Here is a 20,607-nt window from a genome sequence, read left to right as displayed (position 1 = left end):
TGATTGGAACTATGCGTGTACTGTTTTCACTCCAGAGCCCACCAGGTGAATTTACCGTTAATGAGAAGGTATCAGGCGTAGAAACTCGTTTTTAGATTGTGCTGAGAATTCTTAAAGGTCACGATGTATATTTGGTATTTACTTTTGTTCTCCTTGTTTTCCTCACTTATGTATTTTGTTTGGGGTTTAATAAAATAATTTTGTCAATTGAAATTAGGAATATATTCAGTGCGATGTATCTTTGTCTCTTTTTTGATCAGTGCTTTTTTTTTTAATTTCATAATTTGATCTACCGTTTGGCAGAACTGGTGTAGTTGTCAATGCCCCTTAATTTGCTTGCAACGCAGAGCATCATCAGAACAGTAGCAGAACATTAAGTTGAGAAGTAGCGAGTCTTGTGAGCAGATTCGATGAGCACGTGAAATTCCCCCTCGCATGCTTTGTCATCTCATTAGAATGAGAAAATGCATCAGCAAAAAGGACAGGATACCAGATCGTAGTACAGACTAATTAGATACAATGATTTGGGTCAGACATTTATCTGTTGTCCACGACAGTAGTAACGATAATTCAGTAGAAGAAAAGAGAAACAAAGAGAACGAAATATTTAAAAGTACAAACACTATCACAAGTACATGCAGGGCTGGGAAGAGTTACCGATATCCTCTAAAACGCATCACCTTATTCTCAAAAGAAGGATACCCTAAAATGCCAAAGATGCGACAGGAAACCTTTAGTATCTGTTCCATAAAAGTACATCAACAGGAGGACATAAGAGCCACATTAGAAGTTTTTAGTTACCCAGTTTAAAAATTTGAATATTATAGGAAATCTATGTTGTCTGAATAATGTGAGGAAAGTTAGGGTTTAACGTCTTGACGACAATGAAATCATTAGGGTCGGTGCATGAGCTAGAACTGGACAAAAACGGGAAATTGAATCAGAAGTGTATTTTCAATAGAAGATTTGCTTATTCATCTGAGGCGATTCAGAAAAACTGCGGAGAATCGAAATCTTGATGGTTGGAGGGAGATTTTCATGAAAATGAAACGCTACATACCAGAAGAAAAAAGTGGAAATATCAGCAACTAAATGTTGTAATGCCAATATTACACGTGAAAGAAAAGGAAAATAAATGATAACTGTAGATCTCAGTATGACTGAGAACAGCTACCCCACGGAATGACGAAAATCAAGAATTTGATGTTTAATAAGTAGGTTTTGCCACTGGCGTGGTGAGACTTTTTGTGGACCATGAACGGTATGAGCTGAAACAAGTCATCAGCAGCCAAAAATGTATCTTCGTATTTATAAAAATCGATGGAGGTCATTACTTCATTTGGTGAGAAGGAAAAGAAAAAAAATAGAAGAGTGTATTGTGTGAAGATCAGTTTAATAATAAAAATTTAAATGTTCCACAAAAGATTTTTTTTCACTCTTTGTAGCGGAAAAAAGTGTAAAGAAAAGAAAATGGGTCAGGTGCAAGTAGTACTCACGCAGTACGGTTTCAGTTTATCCATTCCGGGAACCGAGGATAATGATGATTTTCATCTGTTATTGACAATTATAGTGGCAAGATATTCCAAGACTTTGGAGGACGTTTTATTTCAAGTTTGAAGTAGGATAACAAATGACAGTTTTTTTTCGTGTTATAATTGTACACTAACAATTGCGGATTTTTCCTTTGCTTGTATTGTGTAACCTTGCATTTTGCCAAATTTTATGATTCTAGTGCAACGAGAATTACCCTATAGATTTTGAGGACTGATTTTTCGAGTACAAAAATTGTGACATAAATGATCTTAATTTTAGGCTGGATTGACTAAGGAGCTTAAAATTTTTACACTGCAAAGAGGCCACAGACCTTAGTATGTGACGTAAATTTGAACTTGATTCGCCAATCTCTTTCAGAGAAAAAGGGACAGACAAAAAGGATTTTTTCGTGTTATATAATCATACATTTTCTTCTGAAACCTTCCGTCTTGCCAAACTTCATGATTCTATGTCAACGTGAAGTACCCTACAGGTTTTATGAGTGAGTTTTCGAGTGTAAAATATGTGGTATAAATCGGCGTATCTTTTAACTGCATTGACTTCGAAGCTTAAATATTTTATACCTCCAAGTGACCATAGACATTAATAAGTGACATAAATTTAAACTTGATAGTCCACCCGTTCCTGAGAAAAAGACTTCTTAACAGTCGCACAGACAGACAAACTTACAGACGAACAACAAAGCGATCGTGTAAGAGTTCCGTTTTTACAAACCGAGGCTAGGAAACGTCATTAAATAATTGTTCCACGGTATTTCTGAAATTAGAGGAAGCCTTTGAAAATGTTCAGTAAAATAAACTGGTAGAAAATCCTCAAAAGTCTTTAATAAAGAGGGAGAAACACTTGTAATGTAAAATACACTCCAAAACTGAATAAGATTAACCACACTATAAAATAAAAAAAGGCATTCGCTTTATCAAGTATGAAATATAGAGGTACTAGAAACAGCGGAAGAGGAGATAAATCTGAAGAAAATTCCGAAGAGAAACAGTTTTCCAAAGTCTTTAGAAATATTTAACTTACCACCGGAAGGAACATAGAGGGGAAAGTTGGAACGGTAAACGAAGAGGATAACACGTAAAACCAAACATGGAGCACAAACAGTGCAGTAGATACACAATTATTAAAATATTTGGCATAAGATATGAAAACATCAAGGACAGAATCAAGGCGATCAATCGATACAAGATTAAATAAAAAATAGTAAGTGACTTTGAAGAAAACCAACTTCAGTACTACGCTGTAATACATTACGACAGCTTTACATCGTACCCCCATTATATGGCTATAGTGTTTACAGTAACTGAATTGTCTACGGGTACGAAAAATATACAGGACAGCCTTCGTAAATTGTGTTGGCTCTATCAGTGACGTAGAGGATAATTACCGTAAAAGCACAGTACACTTACTTATGTTTCTATATACACAGCTAACTGAGTCGACTTTGCTTCTCGTACCCCATGTTTTTCGACGTAATGCGCGACCAATTAAATTTTATGGCTCTCTCCATATCGAGGCCTACAGAGCTATAAAAGCAAACACGCTTAGACACGCAACAACAAACGGGAATAAATGATGACATGATTAGGGCATATATTTACCACGATTTCATTTCATGATGTAATTTATGTAACTGATCCATTTTGGTAGTAACGTGATGTATTTAATTAATACGTATTCTCACTGATACAACAGAATCTGCAATTTCCTCTAACTCAATTTTAACGGGTGAAGTTTCTTCGTAAAGTTTAGCTGAAACTGAACATCATTTATGTAGCTGTACATGTTCTATCTATCTCAGATTTAGGGAGTAAAACCCTGTAGTGAAGCTGAGAAATAACGATAAGTGACTACATAACCGTGCTTTATTTTTCATTTCAAGTTGCAATAGTGGCGGAAGTAACGTAGTATCCATATTGGAAAATATTAAATTAAATACACTATTTTTGACCATACAATAAAGAGTAATTAGTCGCCTCTGCTCACTTTCATTCGGATTTGATAACTACCTCCGTTCCGTTTGTGATGCAGAGCACTCATTACATTTCTATGAACCACACGAAACGCTAGAAGAGCTAGCCACATTAGTATTGACTATGGTCTCCGCTAGAATACAAAACATCACGTTGACAAATAATATGATTAAAAGCGACACCAACGCCCAAAAGTGAGTAGGGTGTCTATAGAGACTCTGGACCAAGCAGAGTATTTTTCCAACCAAAAAACGGCTTTTCACACTTTTCGAGAACAGGTGGAACGGTTGACAGAGGTCACGAACGCATGTCATGACCTTTCCTTGCCATCCTTAATTGTGCTGTATTTTAAACCATGCCGCTGACTCATCTATACCAAAGTCTTCAGATCATCTCAGAAGGCAGCCTACACCTTGATGGAATGACGAGTTCTGCTCAGTCATCCATATAAGGAATGTAGCTCTGTGGCAGTTTAAAATCTGATTATGTTGATGAATTTCACCGAACCTGTACGATTCATAATGATCTTCAATACACTAACTTGTGTTGAACAGTGCTTTGTTCCTCTAGGTCTGCTCAGATTTCGTTGTAACAGAGTCAAAATCTTACTCACACTCTAAGAATGCCATGCGTGTAAATCCTACTCTGAGATTGGCATAGTAGAGGAAATAGTGATGGAGTACATCAAAGGAGTCAGGAAGAAAATGAAAAATCTCAGACAAAGTGGTGAATTTCGTTACCAACTTGCAAATGAACCATTGTGGTTTTCTCACTTCTAAAGCCAGTTCGTTGCTTTGTCTGGTTAAGATTCTATATCTTTATCTTCTGTGCAGCTGGTGACAACTTCAGTGAATATCGCTTACATTTGTGCTGTCATTCATGAACAGCATTCCAGCGGATGTTTTCCAACTTGATAACTCTCACCCACATATCACTGTTGTACCCCAACATGCTCTACACAGCGTCGACATGTTGCCGTGGTCTGCACGATCACCAGATCTGTTTCCAATCGAGCACATGTGAGACATCATCGGACGACAACTGCAGCTTCATCCACAACCAATATTAACCGTCCCCGTATGACCGACTACGTGCAACAGGCACGTAATTCCATCACAAAAATTGACATCTGGCACTTGCACAGCGCAATGCATGCACGTTTGAATGCTTGCATACATTCTGGCTGTTAAACCGGTTATTAATGTACCAGCATTTCACATTTGCGATAGCTTATATCACGCTTAAATTAACCAGGGATCTTGCAATGTTAATCACTTAAATAAGTTACACAGACAAATGTATTCCAGAAATTTCATTACTCTACATTAATTATTTTTTGGCGTTGTGATATTTTTTTCCGTTAGTGTACACATCGAATAAAGCAATGACTGAAATAAATGAAAGCTTCAAGAGTTGGATTAAAATTCAGAGTTGATATCAGTGATAACATTCGTTAAGTACATTGCTGTCCTCTGTGAAAGTGAAGGACAAAATAAGGTCCTCTTGCCTAGAATGAACAATCTGTTGGGTACAGATCATGGACTCAAAGTAAACCGAAGAAATATGAAAGTAAAGAGGAGTATCAGAAATGAGTTTAGCGTTATCTTATCATCACAATTAATGAATTGAAGTAGACGAAGTGAAAGAATTCTGCTTTCTTCGACCCAAAATAAAAAGCAGACTAGCTTAAGTAAAGAGGGAAATCCTAACCAAAGAAAATCTGCTAGTATCGAACATAGTTCTTAATTTGAGGAAGAAATACTGAAACTGCTGTGCTGAAGCACAGCACTGTTTATTAGTGAATCATGGACTGTGTGGGAACCAGGAAAGAAGAGAATCGAAGCGTTTGAGATGTTGAATATTAGATGGACTCATAAGAAGTCAGGACGTTCTCCTCAGAGTCGGCGAAGAAAGGAACGTACAGCGTGATTCAGCAGCCCCTACCGATGTCGGTTTATACACCTCGCAATGTTATATCTGGCCTTAAAAACCACGCGTGAGATTTTCATAACTTTTCACTCGCTACGCGCGAACTGTTAGCTCTACAGAAAAAAACAGGACTTTCTTGTAGGAATTTCAATGTATTTAAATTTTGTACTGGGATACGTTTTTGCTGGGGGCCATAGTTTTCGAACTATTCAAGAAAAACGTACAAAAGTAATGTTCAAACGCATCTCCACTCCCACGCTCATCGTTCACCAATCAGCGTTTCCCCCGTGCAAATATTTCCGACTACACGAACTGTTTCCGGTATTCGACCTATTTTGCCACCAGCATAGTTGGCTATTTCGTTAACATTATTAATTTAAACGTGTATGCGAGGGTAACAAAAGAAAAACGATTTTCATAAACGTAACGATAAAACTAATGACGTTGAAAATTCAATCCAAACTTAACCCTTACAAGCACAGTAGTTTCGTAGTCAGAAGGCCTGACGAATACAACGATGTAATTGTAGATATTTTATGCTGTCAAAATATACAAGATTTACACAAACTTCAGCGTCAGTTCTACAATTTTTAAGTGCTCGGCAAAGCCGATGACTTAATACGGCCAGTCAATGAAGACAAAAGGTGGTCGAATGTTGGAAGTAATTTATGCAGTTGCAAATTTTTGTACAGTGGTAGGAGAGAGTGCCATGAACAACAGACTAGAAATCCTGACCGCTGGTGGCTGAGTGTGGCTTTTAAGGTAACTTCTTGAATAACTCAAAAACTACGGCCTCTAGCGAAAAATTACCCTAGTGCGAAATTTAACTACATTAGAATTCTTACAAAAAGGTCCTGTGCATTTTTCTGCAGAACTAATAGTTTGCGCTTAGCGAATGAGAGAGTATGACGATTTCGCGCGTGATTTTTGAGGACCAGGTATAACATCGCGGCTTGCGTAAAGCGACGAGGATAGAGCCAGCTGAATCATCCTGTATAACACACATTGACTAATAGGAGGGAGGATGATAGGAGGTGTGTTACGATATCAGAGGTTAACACAGTAGAGGATAACATCTGTGATGATGAAGTCCCATACTCCTTGACAGAGCGTAGGGGACGATGCGGGAGACCAGCACCCCTATATTACGTAAGGTCCTAGCGGGGGTGGTTTGCAATTGCCTTCCTCCTTCCGCAATGGGGATGAATCATAATGATGAAGACGACACAAAAACACCCTGTCATCACGAAGGATGTGAAAATCCCGGGACCCCGTGCCCGGGAAGCGAGAACGCTACCGCGAAACCACGAGCTGCGGACATAAAAACTGTAGGGGACGATAAAGATTGGAATGTATCCAACAAATAATGAAGATGTAGAATAAAAGTTCTATTCTGAGATGGCCTTCTTCAAACCAGATGGATGACTGATGACTCAGAAAAAGAAACGAAAGCATTACATACCACAACAGTACGTCTTCAGAAGATGAAATACTTAGCAATAAATGTCGTTATTAGAGATGTACCACAGTGGACTCAGACAGTGGTGGATACAGGAAAATCTCGGGGGAGGGGGGCTAAAGATGTCTTGAGCTACCTTTACTTTTACTGTAATAAAAAATAATCAAGTCACATGCAAAGTTTAAGAAAGTTTTATTTAAACTGTTTATACACATATGCAAGACAATGCCATCTTATGACATAAACGAGGTAGGTATGGGAATATGGGAAACTATTGTTAGGTTATAAGTAAAAATATATAGTAAAAATTTATATTAATAGTAAACATACACTCGTTACAATATATTGTAACGAATATTTTTACTGAGAAATTACTATGAATTCCTATTATTAATACTTCACAATCAACTGATCACTCTCACTCTTCACAGTTGCTCTTGCTACAACTAGGACTTTTTACTTATTCATTCTTCAGTCTTAATATATCTGCTTCTGAATGTAAACTAGTTTCCTATTCGGCGAATAGTCCGTATTTATAACGCTACGTATCGAAGGTTCTTTGAACAAGAAAACAGTAGAATACTGGCGACTTTTCTCGAACAAATGCCAGACAGAATAACGAATCGAGATCACTCGAATGGCCGCGACTTTTCTCGTAAGTATGTGTGCCACACAGAAACGTATAAAATACGATGACGCGGATGTGCGTGCTCCATATGAAAGTAAAACTACTCGATAACAGTCGAGTCGACTGACGAAGGAAACGAACGAATAGCGTGCGGGCTGACTGGCGGGGGCGGCGCGGGTGGCAATGCGGGTGACTCGGCAAGGGGGTGGGGGGGAGGGGAAGAGGCGCCCCGCGTGCCACCCCTCACATGTATCCGCCTCTGGACTCAGGCATGTAAATAGAATATCTCTTTACTGAATAGCACGTGCTTGTCGTTTGAGTTTATGGTTGGTTTCACCATATGACGTCATTCCAACTTCACTGACATTCGGAGGCAGTTCAGCAGTCACGACAAGGACTTTGGAAAGAGACATCTGCCAATAACAGTTAATTTCACAGTCCAGATCAAACTTGAACAATGGGAAAATAAGGCAGAAAACGGCTGTAAGCTCTGAAGATTTGGTGCTACAGGAAGGATGATGAAGATCAAATGGTGAGAGAAAATTACCACTGAAGAAGTGTTGAGAAGAGTACAGGAAACCAGATCTCTCAGGAGGCGCAACAAAATCGTAGCTTACTTTTCAAGAAACAATAACATCCGTGGAACGATAGCAGAAGGAGCTAAAGACGGAAGGAAGGAATCGACCAAGAATGCCATACACACAGCAGATTATGTATCATCTGCGATGCGCTACGTATGCGGAAATGAAGAGGCAGTAAAACATGAGAGTGTAATGGGATACTGCTACAAACCAACATTGTTACAAACCAACACTTAAGAAGGAGAAGACGGAGACATCATCACCACCAACATCATCATCATCAACATTTCGTTTTTTATGTCATAACCATCACATGGCATGATCAGCTACCGAATAAATATTCATGGAGTAGTTGTACACAATATGGATAAGTTACAAACTTGCGTATTCCGGAAATGAACAGTGATCAGTTAAAAAGCTTCGCTTAGGCTGATACCCTCATGAGCCTCTCAGTTGATTACTCACAGGTGTTTACTTACCACGAAGACACGTTACCCAGCAGTTAAGAGTAATCGCGATAGTTAATTGGATTGCCAGAACGTAAAATTGAAATTCTAGGAATTTGCGATCCCACAGGTCATCTTATATTACTAATCCATTGCACGGGGGAGATCTGGGTTAGACGGGTTTGGGCGACACACACTCTGAATGGTGGGTGCATCGTTTTGCGGAAACAGTACACTCGATTTGACGTCGCTCGTCAGATGTAGGCAGCTGCTACAGTAAGTGAGCCACTTGGGCAGCGTTAACGAGGCATTGTCACGGGAGCACAGGTGGTTAACGAGCGCGGGGTGTTTTCCTTCGGAAAACTCCGGGGATCGATGGCCTCATAGCCTGCTCCTGCATCGTTTTAGGAAGTTCCATTGCTTCCTTTGTGCATGCAAACCGCCGATCGAGATGCTGTTTACTTGGAAGTGACGTGTCTTGCGTAGCGTCAACAAAGAAGTAATTAAACGTTGACCACCACTTCTCCAACACACGGAAGTATACCGCGCATCGCACAGGCTCTCTTGTGTTCTTCCTCACCCCACTCCCTCTCCACCCCTCTTTACTCCCTCCTGCCACTCATCCCTGTCTCTCTCTTTCTCCCTGTATGAACACACACACACACACACAAACATACAAGTAAAACAAATTATAGGTTATAAGGGAACAAAGGAAAATCGAAACGAGGCTGCTTTTACTGAGGGAATGAGAGTCAGAGTCAGTAACCTCAAACGACGTTATGGTGTTAGTAGAATATGCTTAGGTAACTGTACAGAATTACTCGAAACGTATTCGAGAGGATGTGAGAAGATACAATGAAAATATGACAAGAGGAACAACAGCAAACACTGAAAGTATGAAGAAAGAAAAACAAATTTAAGTTAAGTAGGGAGCACATATTATTCGTTAAGAAATCAGAAGCCAAAGTAACTATGAATAGAGAAACAATAATTCAAGCATTCAAAAACTTATGTAAATGTTTTCGCAGTTCTAGAGAGGATATAAAGATAGTACTAAGATAATGATAGACCAGATAAATAAACCCATGTAATGTATGAATACTTAGAAGAGGTTAAAGCTGGAGGAAAAGTAATACAACAGAAACTTGCAAAAAGCTGTACAGACTGTCAGCAGGAAAATTAATTTCTCTGGATCCTACACTCATAACAGAAGGAGACAGATAAGACATAAAACATTATAAACCTATTTTCAAGAGCATCGATGTCACTTTTCTCGTTTATTAATTAGCTGTGATGACCAGTGTACAGAACACCACGTCAGATCTTCACTTGTCCATCTACCAATAAACTGTAATTTTCAACAGAGGATAGCATCGCAAAAACGCCACTTATGACACTAAATGCTCCGTTAACATGATAATATATCTCAACTTGTATCAGACTGACAAATGCAGAGCCATCACAATTAATGGCTGATTATTCTTGCTTTAGAACGTGTTTTCTAGACAAAAACATGTTTGTAACGTACCACCACCTTTACTGTATGAAGTCACGTCATCTCTTCTAACTGTCCGCTGCGAAAGTCGTGGTAACTTTGTCCATCCCTTAAAATGAAAACAAGCTACGTTATTAGCCCAATCACTTTATTTCTTCCTTATATAGACCTGTAGCAGACAAAATTGAAGTCTTTGGCAAAATACTAGTGCTGAAAAGATATGAGTAACCCCAGCCTCCTTCACACCCAACGCTTTCCGCAGGAGCGTGTGTTAGTGACCAGATTAATACACAATATAACTGTATGAGGTAATACGGTGTAAGGCAGTGAGAGAATCAGTAAACTGCTTTCTCAAAAAATGAAAAATGCACTAAATGTGCTACGTCTGTGAAACTTTAAATAGCCTTGAATGTTAGAAATGTTACTTATAGATTTAATAAATATCAAATCACGTGATGAAATTCAAGATGAGCGTGATAATTACAACAAAACTTTGGTTGTTCACTTCATTCCCGATCTTAGTCGCACATGTTGCCCGCAAGAGGTAACTTTCAGAATATAAAATACCGTTTTCTGAAATATTCTTGTCAGTCGTTTGACACTAAGTGCTGGGTAAAAGAAACGTCTGCAATTAACGCCTACTTAATTCCGCCACACATAGTTCTCACTATTGAAATTATCTTTGAGTGTCAAGAAAAACTAGTAACTGCATATGGTGCCAAAGAGACCGCAAGGCGCTGCTAGAGTGACCTTGAAGTAGCCAATCACAGCTCAAGTTTCAAGCTGACCACCAATGGGCGCTGCTCCAAACACGAAGCAGCTTGATATCCTCGTCTAGTGGGGATCAAAGGCTCCGTGTACAGGTAACAGACGTCCGCCAGGAGTGGATGGGGACAGGGAAGGGAGAGGTGTGGAAGACGAAGCACTAGCCGCACCCCCCCCCCACCCCACCCCACAACCCACATTCACCCCCCTGGAATCTTGAGTACAGAGTTTTTCTTCATATAACCATCAGTTCTCTGTGATGTAATGAAGTTTTTAGTGTCACCTATAAAATTTCGTTCTTAGAGCACAACTGGTCATTTGCGTTACAAGTGGAAATTATAGAGGCCAGCCCAGTAAAAATTTCTGTGGGCACCCATCAGGTAAGTGCGCTTTTTCATTGTCATCAGGCCATACCAGTGATGTGTAACCAGCAAGGTTGTGGCATAATCGCACCCACGTTTGCTATAATACGCATCATCACGGGAGGTGTATGTAACACCAATGTTGTAGCATTGACGTCACAGTCGACCCAGCGTCCGCCCAGCAGCAGAACTTTGCCTTAATCTACTGAGTTGCAATTGCTGTTTTGAGCGGATATGAATTTGTTCACGGTTGTATGAGTTCCTATCAGCTATGTATGAGTTCCTATCAGTCAATGACAATTAGGTACTGAATTACGCTAGAGTTGCTAGTGAATATGGGGATTCTGTGAGTATATTTCGAATTGTTTTCGGTGAAAAATAATGGTTTGCCGTTCGATAACAACTTCTATTAACCACTGCAGAAAACCTGTAAGGCATCTGGATTTTATGGACCTCACATGTGCTTGATCCATAACGACAGTACAATACAGTATGAGATCCTCAGAAAATAATAATTATATTATATCAAAAAAAGGCAATTGCAGTAATCTCATGTCTGCAACTTACTAGCACAATCAACCACCACTGATCGACAGCAGCATCGGGAAGCAAACACAGCCCAAACATTAAAGTGTAAAGTGTGTTAAGAAAGAAAGTGATGTGTGTGACGAATTCATTGTAATATTTTAAAGAATTCTAAAGATAATCACTTCAGCATGGAGTGGAGATGCCTGTAAATATTCAGTCGCACCTGTACCACAGAGAATTTATAAATTATGTGTTTCATTTGTATTCTATAATTCGATTTGTAAGTTATTAAAGTATATTCATAAATGTACCATGCTTTATATTTTGTATTTCATATATAAATTTTTATATGTCCATTCAATTTAAAAATATGTTAATAAGAAATTGTGTATTGTAGATATTTTCGAAGTATGTGTTTTTAATTATAAATAGTGTGAATGAATATAAAGTCTTTGTTATGCAAAAATATTAACTATTTTAAATATGATGATAATTCATTATTGATGTAGTATTTACATGTTGAGACAAGATAAGAGAAACAAACGCTTCCTTAACTTCACTCATCTTTCACAATCATCAATATCATGAATGACTGAGAAATGTGGAATGCCTGAAGTTATTGTAAAGAAAGAATCCAAAGGCCAGATGAACCATTTTAATAGAACTTAACCACAAGTACTAGAGAAAAATGTTGTAAGACTAGTCAAATAACTGCTACAAAGGACTGTAAAGCCACATAATAATAATCTAAACAGAAAATGCCTTGTAAAGCAATACATTTCAAATCAAAATAGAATGTTAAAACGATATCATTTAGCATAAGATAGACAAGTAGCTGGACAATGATTAAAATTAATTGAATTCATAATTTTGCACTGCAATGAGCAATGCCTCAACCATTGATCACAGCAGCACAAACTTCATTCGAAAGGTACGGCATGTGTAAGGTGTCCGGATTTTACAGACCTTACATGAGCTTGATCCATAATGACAGTACAATACAGTATGAGATCCTCAGAAAATAATAATTATATTATATCAACAAAAGGCAATTGCAGTAATCTCATGCACCAAAAACTAACAAAACAAAACCTACCAATATAGTCAGTTGCATGAATAAATAAGTTAAAGTTAAATGCATTTTGGAGACGAACTGAGCAGATGGTTAATGGCATCAGAAAACCCCTTTTAACAAGAGAACTCCGAGCTTCAGCACAGAAAGGGATAAGGCCAGGACAATACTTTATTCCTTTTAACATAAATATGACCAGGACTGATGATATGTGGCTGGACAGCTTTAACAGGGCTAGTCTGTGACCCAGAAAGAAAAACAAAATTCACCTCTAACAAGATGGCAATTGGCTGAAGCCATACTGGGTGATGAAGATGCAACATGATGGGGAGATCCCCAACATATAGAAGCATTTTGTGAAGTAAAATTTATACATATCTCTCTTATCTCATGGCAGACTGCACTGGTGTGTGGAAAATAGGGAGGGCGTTGAGAGCTTTGCTTACTGTGAAGTGTGAATGATACGCATTACATATCATGGTAATAGATAGCAAAGAGATAGTTAATTATTCCTGTGGGAATTTTTGGGGGCAAAGAAATTGTGCACATCACTCCAACCCTTAGAGAGTGTGCAATAGCCATAATTTTGACTAGGGAAAAATTAACATTCTACGGAATGCAGGAAAGTTGAGACTGAGTGAATTCAGTCAAGACTAGAGTAGGAAATTAGCATTTCACATCCAGCATGGAGACAACACCATTGCAGATGCCACTTGGTAAAGTACCATTGCACATTAGGCCACAGTAAATGTTGAGTCGAGATTTTGCTCACTCCAACTTGCATATGTTTTGACCATTGAATATCAGAAGCCGGGATACTAACATACCCTCATATTCAGTACATCTATGATATCATAGATTTAAATGAGCTAATGAAGATTTTAATCATTCTTTTAATATGTAGAAATAGCGATTTTAATAATCGTCAATTCAATATGTCCAAGAGTTAAATATTTTGTTACTGAGTGTCAAAAGTAATTGAACATGATTGTTCTGTATCACTTGACCCCTGAAAACACAGTTGATAAATTATATGTAGAATAAAAAAGGGAATAGCTGTTTTGTCTTTCTAGAATAGACCTCGAACTTTTACTTTTATTCATTCATGCATTCTAGTTAAGTGACAACACCATATCTAATGATTTTGGTTATGATCCACACATGCTATTAGCTGCCTTATAGGCCCATATTTATACAGAATGTCTGTTTAACACCTTGGGCTTGAGAAGAGAGTTCAGATGTTTTGACCATTTGCGCGCTAAGTGGTAAACTAAGTCTGCATACATTAGTCCACTCACAGTGCAGATACAAAGTGAGGACAATCTCACAAACCAATTCAGTTGTGTGTGTGTGCACTCATCACATTTTGCTGATTCAGTTTATGAAAGAGATTTGAAAAGTGAACAGTTGAAGCTTCCTTTCAAATACAAGTCGAATGGTGAAACTGTTCCAGCTCTGCATCAGTCATCCTCCAGATTTTATTTACATGTTAGTAATGAACCTAATGATGAGAGAAAAATTCTGGCAAAAAAGCCTACGTATCGCAATGAAGTAGAAGAGTTTTTACAGAGAAATCTATTCCTAACTAATAAAACTAAGTGTAGAGAAAACATTAACTATGAAAACAAACAATGCTGAAAATACAGTTATTAGAAATTATGGAAAAGAAATAAAAGAACTTAGGTATAAGAATACTGATTTATAGGATCATTCGTTTTTCATATTAGGTGCACTGTGCTGCCATCTACTGCCAGGTACTCCATATCAGCGACCTCAGTAGTCATTAGACATCGTGAGAGCGCAGAATGGGGCGTTCTGCAGAACTCACAGACTTCGAATGTGGTCAGGTGACTGGGTGTCACTTGTGTCATATGTCTGTCGCGAGATTTCCAAACTCCTAAATATGCCTAGGTCCACTGTTTCTGGTGTGATGGTGAAATGGAAACATGAAGGGGCATGTTAAGTACAAAAGCGTACAGGGCAACCTCGTCTGTTGACTGACAGAGACCGCCAACAGTTGATGAGGGTTGTAATGTGTAATAGGCAGACATCTATCCAGACCACCATACAGGAATTCCAAAATGCATCAGGACCCACTGCAGGTACTATGACAGTTAAGCGGGAAGTGATAAAACTTGGATTTTATCGTCGAGCAGCTGCTCATAAGCCATACATCATGCCAGTAAATGCCAAACGACGCCTTGTTTGGTGTAAGGGGCGTAAGCATTGGACGATTGACCAGTGGAAAAATGTTGTGTGGAGTATCGACTTACGGTACACAATGTGGTGATCCAATGGAAGTTGTGGGTATCGCGAATGCCCAGTGAATGTCATCTGCCAGTGGGTGTAGTGCCAACAGCAAAATTCGGAGGCAGTTGTGTAGTCGTGTTTTTCATGGAGGGGGGCTTGTACCCCTTGTTGTTTTGCATAGCACTATCATAGCACAGGCCTACATTGATGTTTTAAGCACCTTCTTGCTTCCCACTGTTGAAGAGCAATTTGGGGATGGCGATTGCATCTTTCAACACGATCGAGCACCTGTTCATAATGCACGGCCTGTGTCGGAGTGGTTACACGACAATAACAGCCCCATAATGGAGTGGCCTGCACAGAGTCCTGGCCTAAATCCTATAGGACACCTTCGGGATGTTTTGGAAAGCCGACTTCATGCCAGGCCTCACGTCCAACGTCGATTCCTCTCCTCTGTTGAGCACCACATGAAGAATGGGCTGCTATTCCCCAAAGTACCTTCCAGCACCTGATTGCACGTATGCCTGCGAGAGTGGAAGCTATGATCAGTGCTTAGGGTGGGCCAACACCTTATTGAATTCCAGCATTCCATGGAGGGCACCACAAACTTATAAGTCATTTTCAGTCATGTGTCCGGATACTTTTGATCACATTGTGTATTTGAGGTTATTTTTCTGACTGTCAATAACGAATGGTTGTCTGAAGATAGTGAAAGGCTGTGACTTTACATTGTATATCTTATAAAGCTACATATTTTCAAATAAAGACAATTTTATTTGTTTATTTCCCCAGTAAATAAGTTAATAATAATAATAATAATAATAATAATACAACAAATATACAAAAGGAAACAGGAGAAAAAATTGAAAAATACATCCAACTGGCTGAGGAAGTCAAGGACATGTGGCATCAGGATAAAGTTGACATCATACCAATTATACTATCAACTACAGGAGTCATACCACACAATATCCACCAGTACACCAATGCAATACAGCTACATCCAACCATATATATACAACTACAGAAATCCGTAATTATTGATACATGTTCAATTACCCGAAAGTTCCTAAATGCAATATAACACATACCGTACAGTTAATAGGAAGTGACGCTTGATCAAGGTCCGCGTCACTTTCCATTCTTAACCAGACTTAACGTCTGAGAAAGTAAAGAAATAATAATAATAATGATACAGTGTAACATGAGAAGTCACGATTGTATTCACAATTGTGTATGAGTTAAATGTGTGTCAGCACTAAGCCTACTTATATTGTAAATGGCTAACTGTGGCACCCAATCCCACTTCTGATGGTTTGCAGGTCCAACAAAAGTTTTATTTTCAGTATTCATACATATTGTAAATATGGATGATGTATGTTCCGCATTTCCTCCTAAACCACAACATCTAATTAAACTATATTTGGTACACGTATACTGACTGTCTTTAAAATACCAGCGTGGTGGTAAGAACCATCTACGTCCCGAAGTGGTAGCTGGTGGGGGTATAAATGAAGCGTAGCTCGCAATGTGCAAATAGCCAGATTAAATTCATTCAATATTTGTGAATGAGAGCACATAGAGACTTGTAACCAACTTTACACGTAATTTCAAACCATTAAATGACTTTTTCTCGGTGACAACCTCCACTAAACGATGAAACGAAAAAGTTTATCAGTTACTACATTTTGGCTGTTCAGGTATTAAAACTGCCACATCAGACGTGACCTTTTAATTTATTACTTTTTACTACTAACTGTGCTTGCAACACATTTAGGAGACAGTTTACACATGTACCACTGAATGTGCTTCCAAAAATATATCATTGTACGACACGTACTTCAGGAAATATGACGTCATACGCCTTGAGCACCGCGAGAAACTACATCTTTATGCATGCCGTTTTAACATATTACTGCCTTACTACTTGCAATATTCGCAACACATTTCGCAGGTAGTATCCACATATACCACGAGATGTACCTACAAAATTATATCATTCCAAGACTCGTAGTTCAGGAGATAATGATGCCATAAACACGGAGCTACGTTACAATAAAACTGCAGAACGAAATTATTTAGAGATACTGGTAAAATATGTGTACAAGTATGTGGGAACTACATTAAATATATGTGACATGTTCGTATGTCGGCAAAGCCATGGATAAAAATTACGTCCGAAACCGTCTGAACGATTTCAACCAAACTTGGTGCATGTATTATTTACTATCTGGAAAGAAATATTGTGTGTGTAAGAACCAGCAGCCAGCCAAGTGTAAGAACCAGCAGCAAAGGGTGGGCAGAGAGAAGTGGGAAGGAGGAGATGGAAATAGAACAGGAGGAGATGGAGATGGACAAAGACAGGGGAGAGGAGATGGACTCAAAATCGACAAGGAGGATATAGGCAGAGAGAGAGAGAAGGGGGCAATGGGTGGGCAGAGAGAAGAGGGAAGGAGGAGATGGAAAGAGAAGAGGAGGAGGACTGAGAGAGGGGAGAGGAGGAGATGGACTCAGAAATGACAAGGAGGAGATAGACAGGGAGAAGGGAGGAAAGTGTGGGCAGTGAGAAGAGGGAAGGAGGAGATGGAAAGAGAAGAGGAGGAGGAGAAGATGGACAGAGAGAGGGGAGAGGAGGAGATGGACTCAGGGAGGAAACAGGACGATATGGACAGAGAGAGAGTGGAGAAAGAGATGGGCAGAGAGAAGGGAAGGAGGATATGGACAAAGAGAAGGGTAGCAGGAAATGGAAAGAAAAAGGGAAGAGGAGGTGATGGACTGAGAGGAAAAAGGAACAGATAGTCAGAAAAGGAAAAGAGGAGGAGATGAACAGAGAGAAGAGGAAAGAGGACATGGAGACCGAGAGGAGGAGGAGTATATGGACAAAGAGGGAACGAGCAGATAGAGCGGGGGATGTAGAAAATGGACAGAGAATTTGGTAGGAGGAGATAGAGAATTGGTGGTGGAGGAGGTGGAAGTCTTATGTTGAAGGTTTGACATAGTAAGGCAGGTGTTACACTCACAAACTGTGTATATGTATTGAGGCAGCATAGATCACGACGCAGAAATTACTGAGACTATTTACATCCAGCATTTGAGAATTCGAGCATTTAGCGATATCCAACTAACTTTACACATAATTTCAAATCTTTACCAGACTCTTTCTCAGGTGCACCCCCCTCCCCCCCCCCCAATCCCCAACCCCACCCTTCCCCACACAAACATTTTCGCTGTTCATGCAGAAAAATTCAGCATCAGGTTTTACGCTTTAATTTATTTCTTGTGTTCTATTAACACTATTCGCAACACATCTACCAGACAGTATCAACATACATCATATAATTTACTTGCGAAATTATATCATTGTATGACACATAATCACTGAAATTCGGGAAAACTAGGTTTTCCTTGAAATGGAGCGCAAGTATTCAGGACTATATTCATCCTGTGTTTTACACGAACAGTACCTGAGGAGTTCCAACGAACTTTAAACAGAATTTCAAACCTTTTATAAACTTTTTCCAATCATATGGTTAGCATCAGATATTTAAAACATTAATTCATTAGCAAGGCAACCAGCCGTTTAAGCTGTTTCATACAAGAAAATTTACTGGTACGCTTCTGCGTGGTGTTGTGAGGCGAGAGGGTCAGCTATTTCGTCACTCCTCACAGAATATCTGTTCAATGCGACGGCCTTACGCCACATTATTGGGATGGCCTGTATTCCCGCATAGTACCTCTCTACTCGTCGACGTCAGAGCCAACATCTTGCTGCATTAATAACTTCCCCATATCTATGTACTGGCTCCCGCATCCTTCATTTGGCCAGACAGATAAAAGTCCGAAAGTGCGAAATCTGGGCTGTAGGGTGGATGATAACAGTCCAATGAAGTTTTTTCTACTCCTCTCTGTTGGGCAAACTTGTGTGGGTCTTGAAGTGTCATGGAGAAGGAGAAGTTCGTTTGCATTTCTTGTGGCTATAAAAACGCTGACGGCGTTTCTTGAATTTCCTGAGGGTAGCACAACATATTTCAGAGTTGATCGCTGCACCATGAGGGAGGACATAAAAGATTTCCAGAAGAACTTCCCCAAGACTTTACCGGCTGAGGATGCGGCTTTTAACTTTTTCTTCAGAGAGAGGTGGTGTGTTGCACTCCATGGATTGGCGTTTTGTCTCTGGTTCGAAGTGATGAATGCATGTTTCATCGCCTGTGACGATGTTCGACAAAAAGCTGTCACAGTCAGCCCCGCAACGGACAAGCAATTCCGCACAGACGATCCTTCGTTGCTCTTTACGTTCTTCTGTTAGGTGGCGAGGAACCCAACAGGCACACACCTTTGACTAACTCAACTGGTGGACGAGTGTGCCTGCACTGCCAAAAATGGTTCAAATGGCTCTGAGCACTATGGGACTTAACATCTGAGGTCATCAGTCCCCTAGAACTTAAAACTACTTTAACCTAACTAACCTGAGGACATTACACACATCCATGCCCGAGGCAGGATTCTAACCTGCGACCGTGGCAGTCGCGCGGTTGCGAACTAAAGCGCCTAGAACCGCTTGGCCGCAGCGGGCGACCCAGCACTGCCAACAAAGTAGTACAGTTGAGCATGGAAGTGTTTGTTTGTGATCCGTCGATCACCTCGAATGAGAATGTCCGCACGTTCGACACTGCTGTTATCATAGCTGTGTTTGGCCGGCCGGCATGCGAAAGATAGAACAGGTTTGCGCGACCTTGTAGCGATAATGACAGACTCCTCGCCCAATAGCTCACCGTGCTTTTGTTCACTCTCAGATCTCTGTAGATGTTCTGTAAGTGCCTATGAATGGCTCTCGTTTTCCGCCAAAACAAACTCAATGACTTCTCGCTGCTTGGAACGTACGTCCTCCACAGATGCCAGTTTGAAGGTTATGTATCACCTACCGGAACAACACGAAACTACAGGGGTTGAAGCGGAAATATTTCCGCTGTCTCACGATGAATTCCGCAATTTTTTCAGCCGAAATTGTCTGAGGAAAAAGAATTACATTACTTATTGAGCGCCCCTGGTACTTACCGTGTATTCTAGTAACCATGATCGTACCGTTACAGTAAGGGCTCGTGAAAGGTTCGCGGTACCTGCAGCTTGAAGCTGGGCATCTGTAGGGTCTCGGCGACGCCCATGGTTGTCGCAGAGAGGCGCTGCTGTCGGCGCCGCTGCGCAGTCACCGGCTCCTACACACGCAGTGGCGGCCGCGCCGATAGCCCGGGAGATAACACTCCCACGACCATGCGTGTAAGCTATGTCGCCAGCCTGCGTGCACCCTCGCCTCCATGCTCTGCCTTAACACAGGCTATAACAGCGCCGGTATAAATCATTATTATCTATCAATAATCACTTTTGCCTCTTTCCCTTACTAGTCGCATCGTCGGTAGCTCAGAATAAATGAATGAATGACATGACAATTTGCTATTAAACTACTGCTTATCTCCAAGTGCAAAGCTCCAATTTTATTACTGGGAAAGTGCACTAGGGCGGCTCATCCGTCGCTGTACACACTGGTTTCTTGGCCTTGCATTATTACTA

General features: G+C 39.9%; 1 protein-coding gene across 1 annotated transcript in view; it reads right to left on the bottom strand.

Moving 5' to 3' along the window:
• The window catches only part of LOC126252448 (pickpocket protein 28-like), a 203,007-nt gene extending 182,803 nt beyond the window's left edge, over positions 1-20,204 (bottom strand). Inside the window, exon 1 of the mRNA XM_049953342.1 lies at positions 20,160-20,204. Coding sequence (XP_049809299.1) covers positions 20,160-20,204 — 45 coding nt within the window. The remainder of the gene's footprint in view (positions 1-20,159) is intronic.
• Between the last annotated feature and the right edge of the window lie 403 nt (positions 20,205-20,607).

This window comes from Schistocerca nitens, chromosome 4, assembly GCF_023898315.1.
Source record: "Schistocerca nitens isolate TAMUIC-IGC-003100 chromosome 4, iqSchNite1.1, whole genome shotgun sequence".
Lineage (NCBI taxonomy): Eukaryota > Metazoa > Arthropoda > Insecta > Orthoptera > Acrididae > Schistocerca > Schistocerca nitens.
This window is presented reverse-complemented; position numbering and strand designations above follow the sequence as displayed.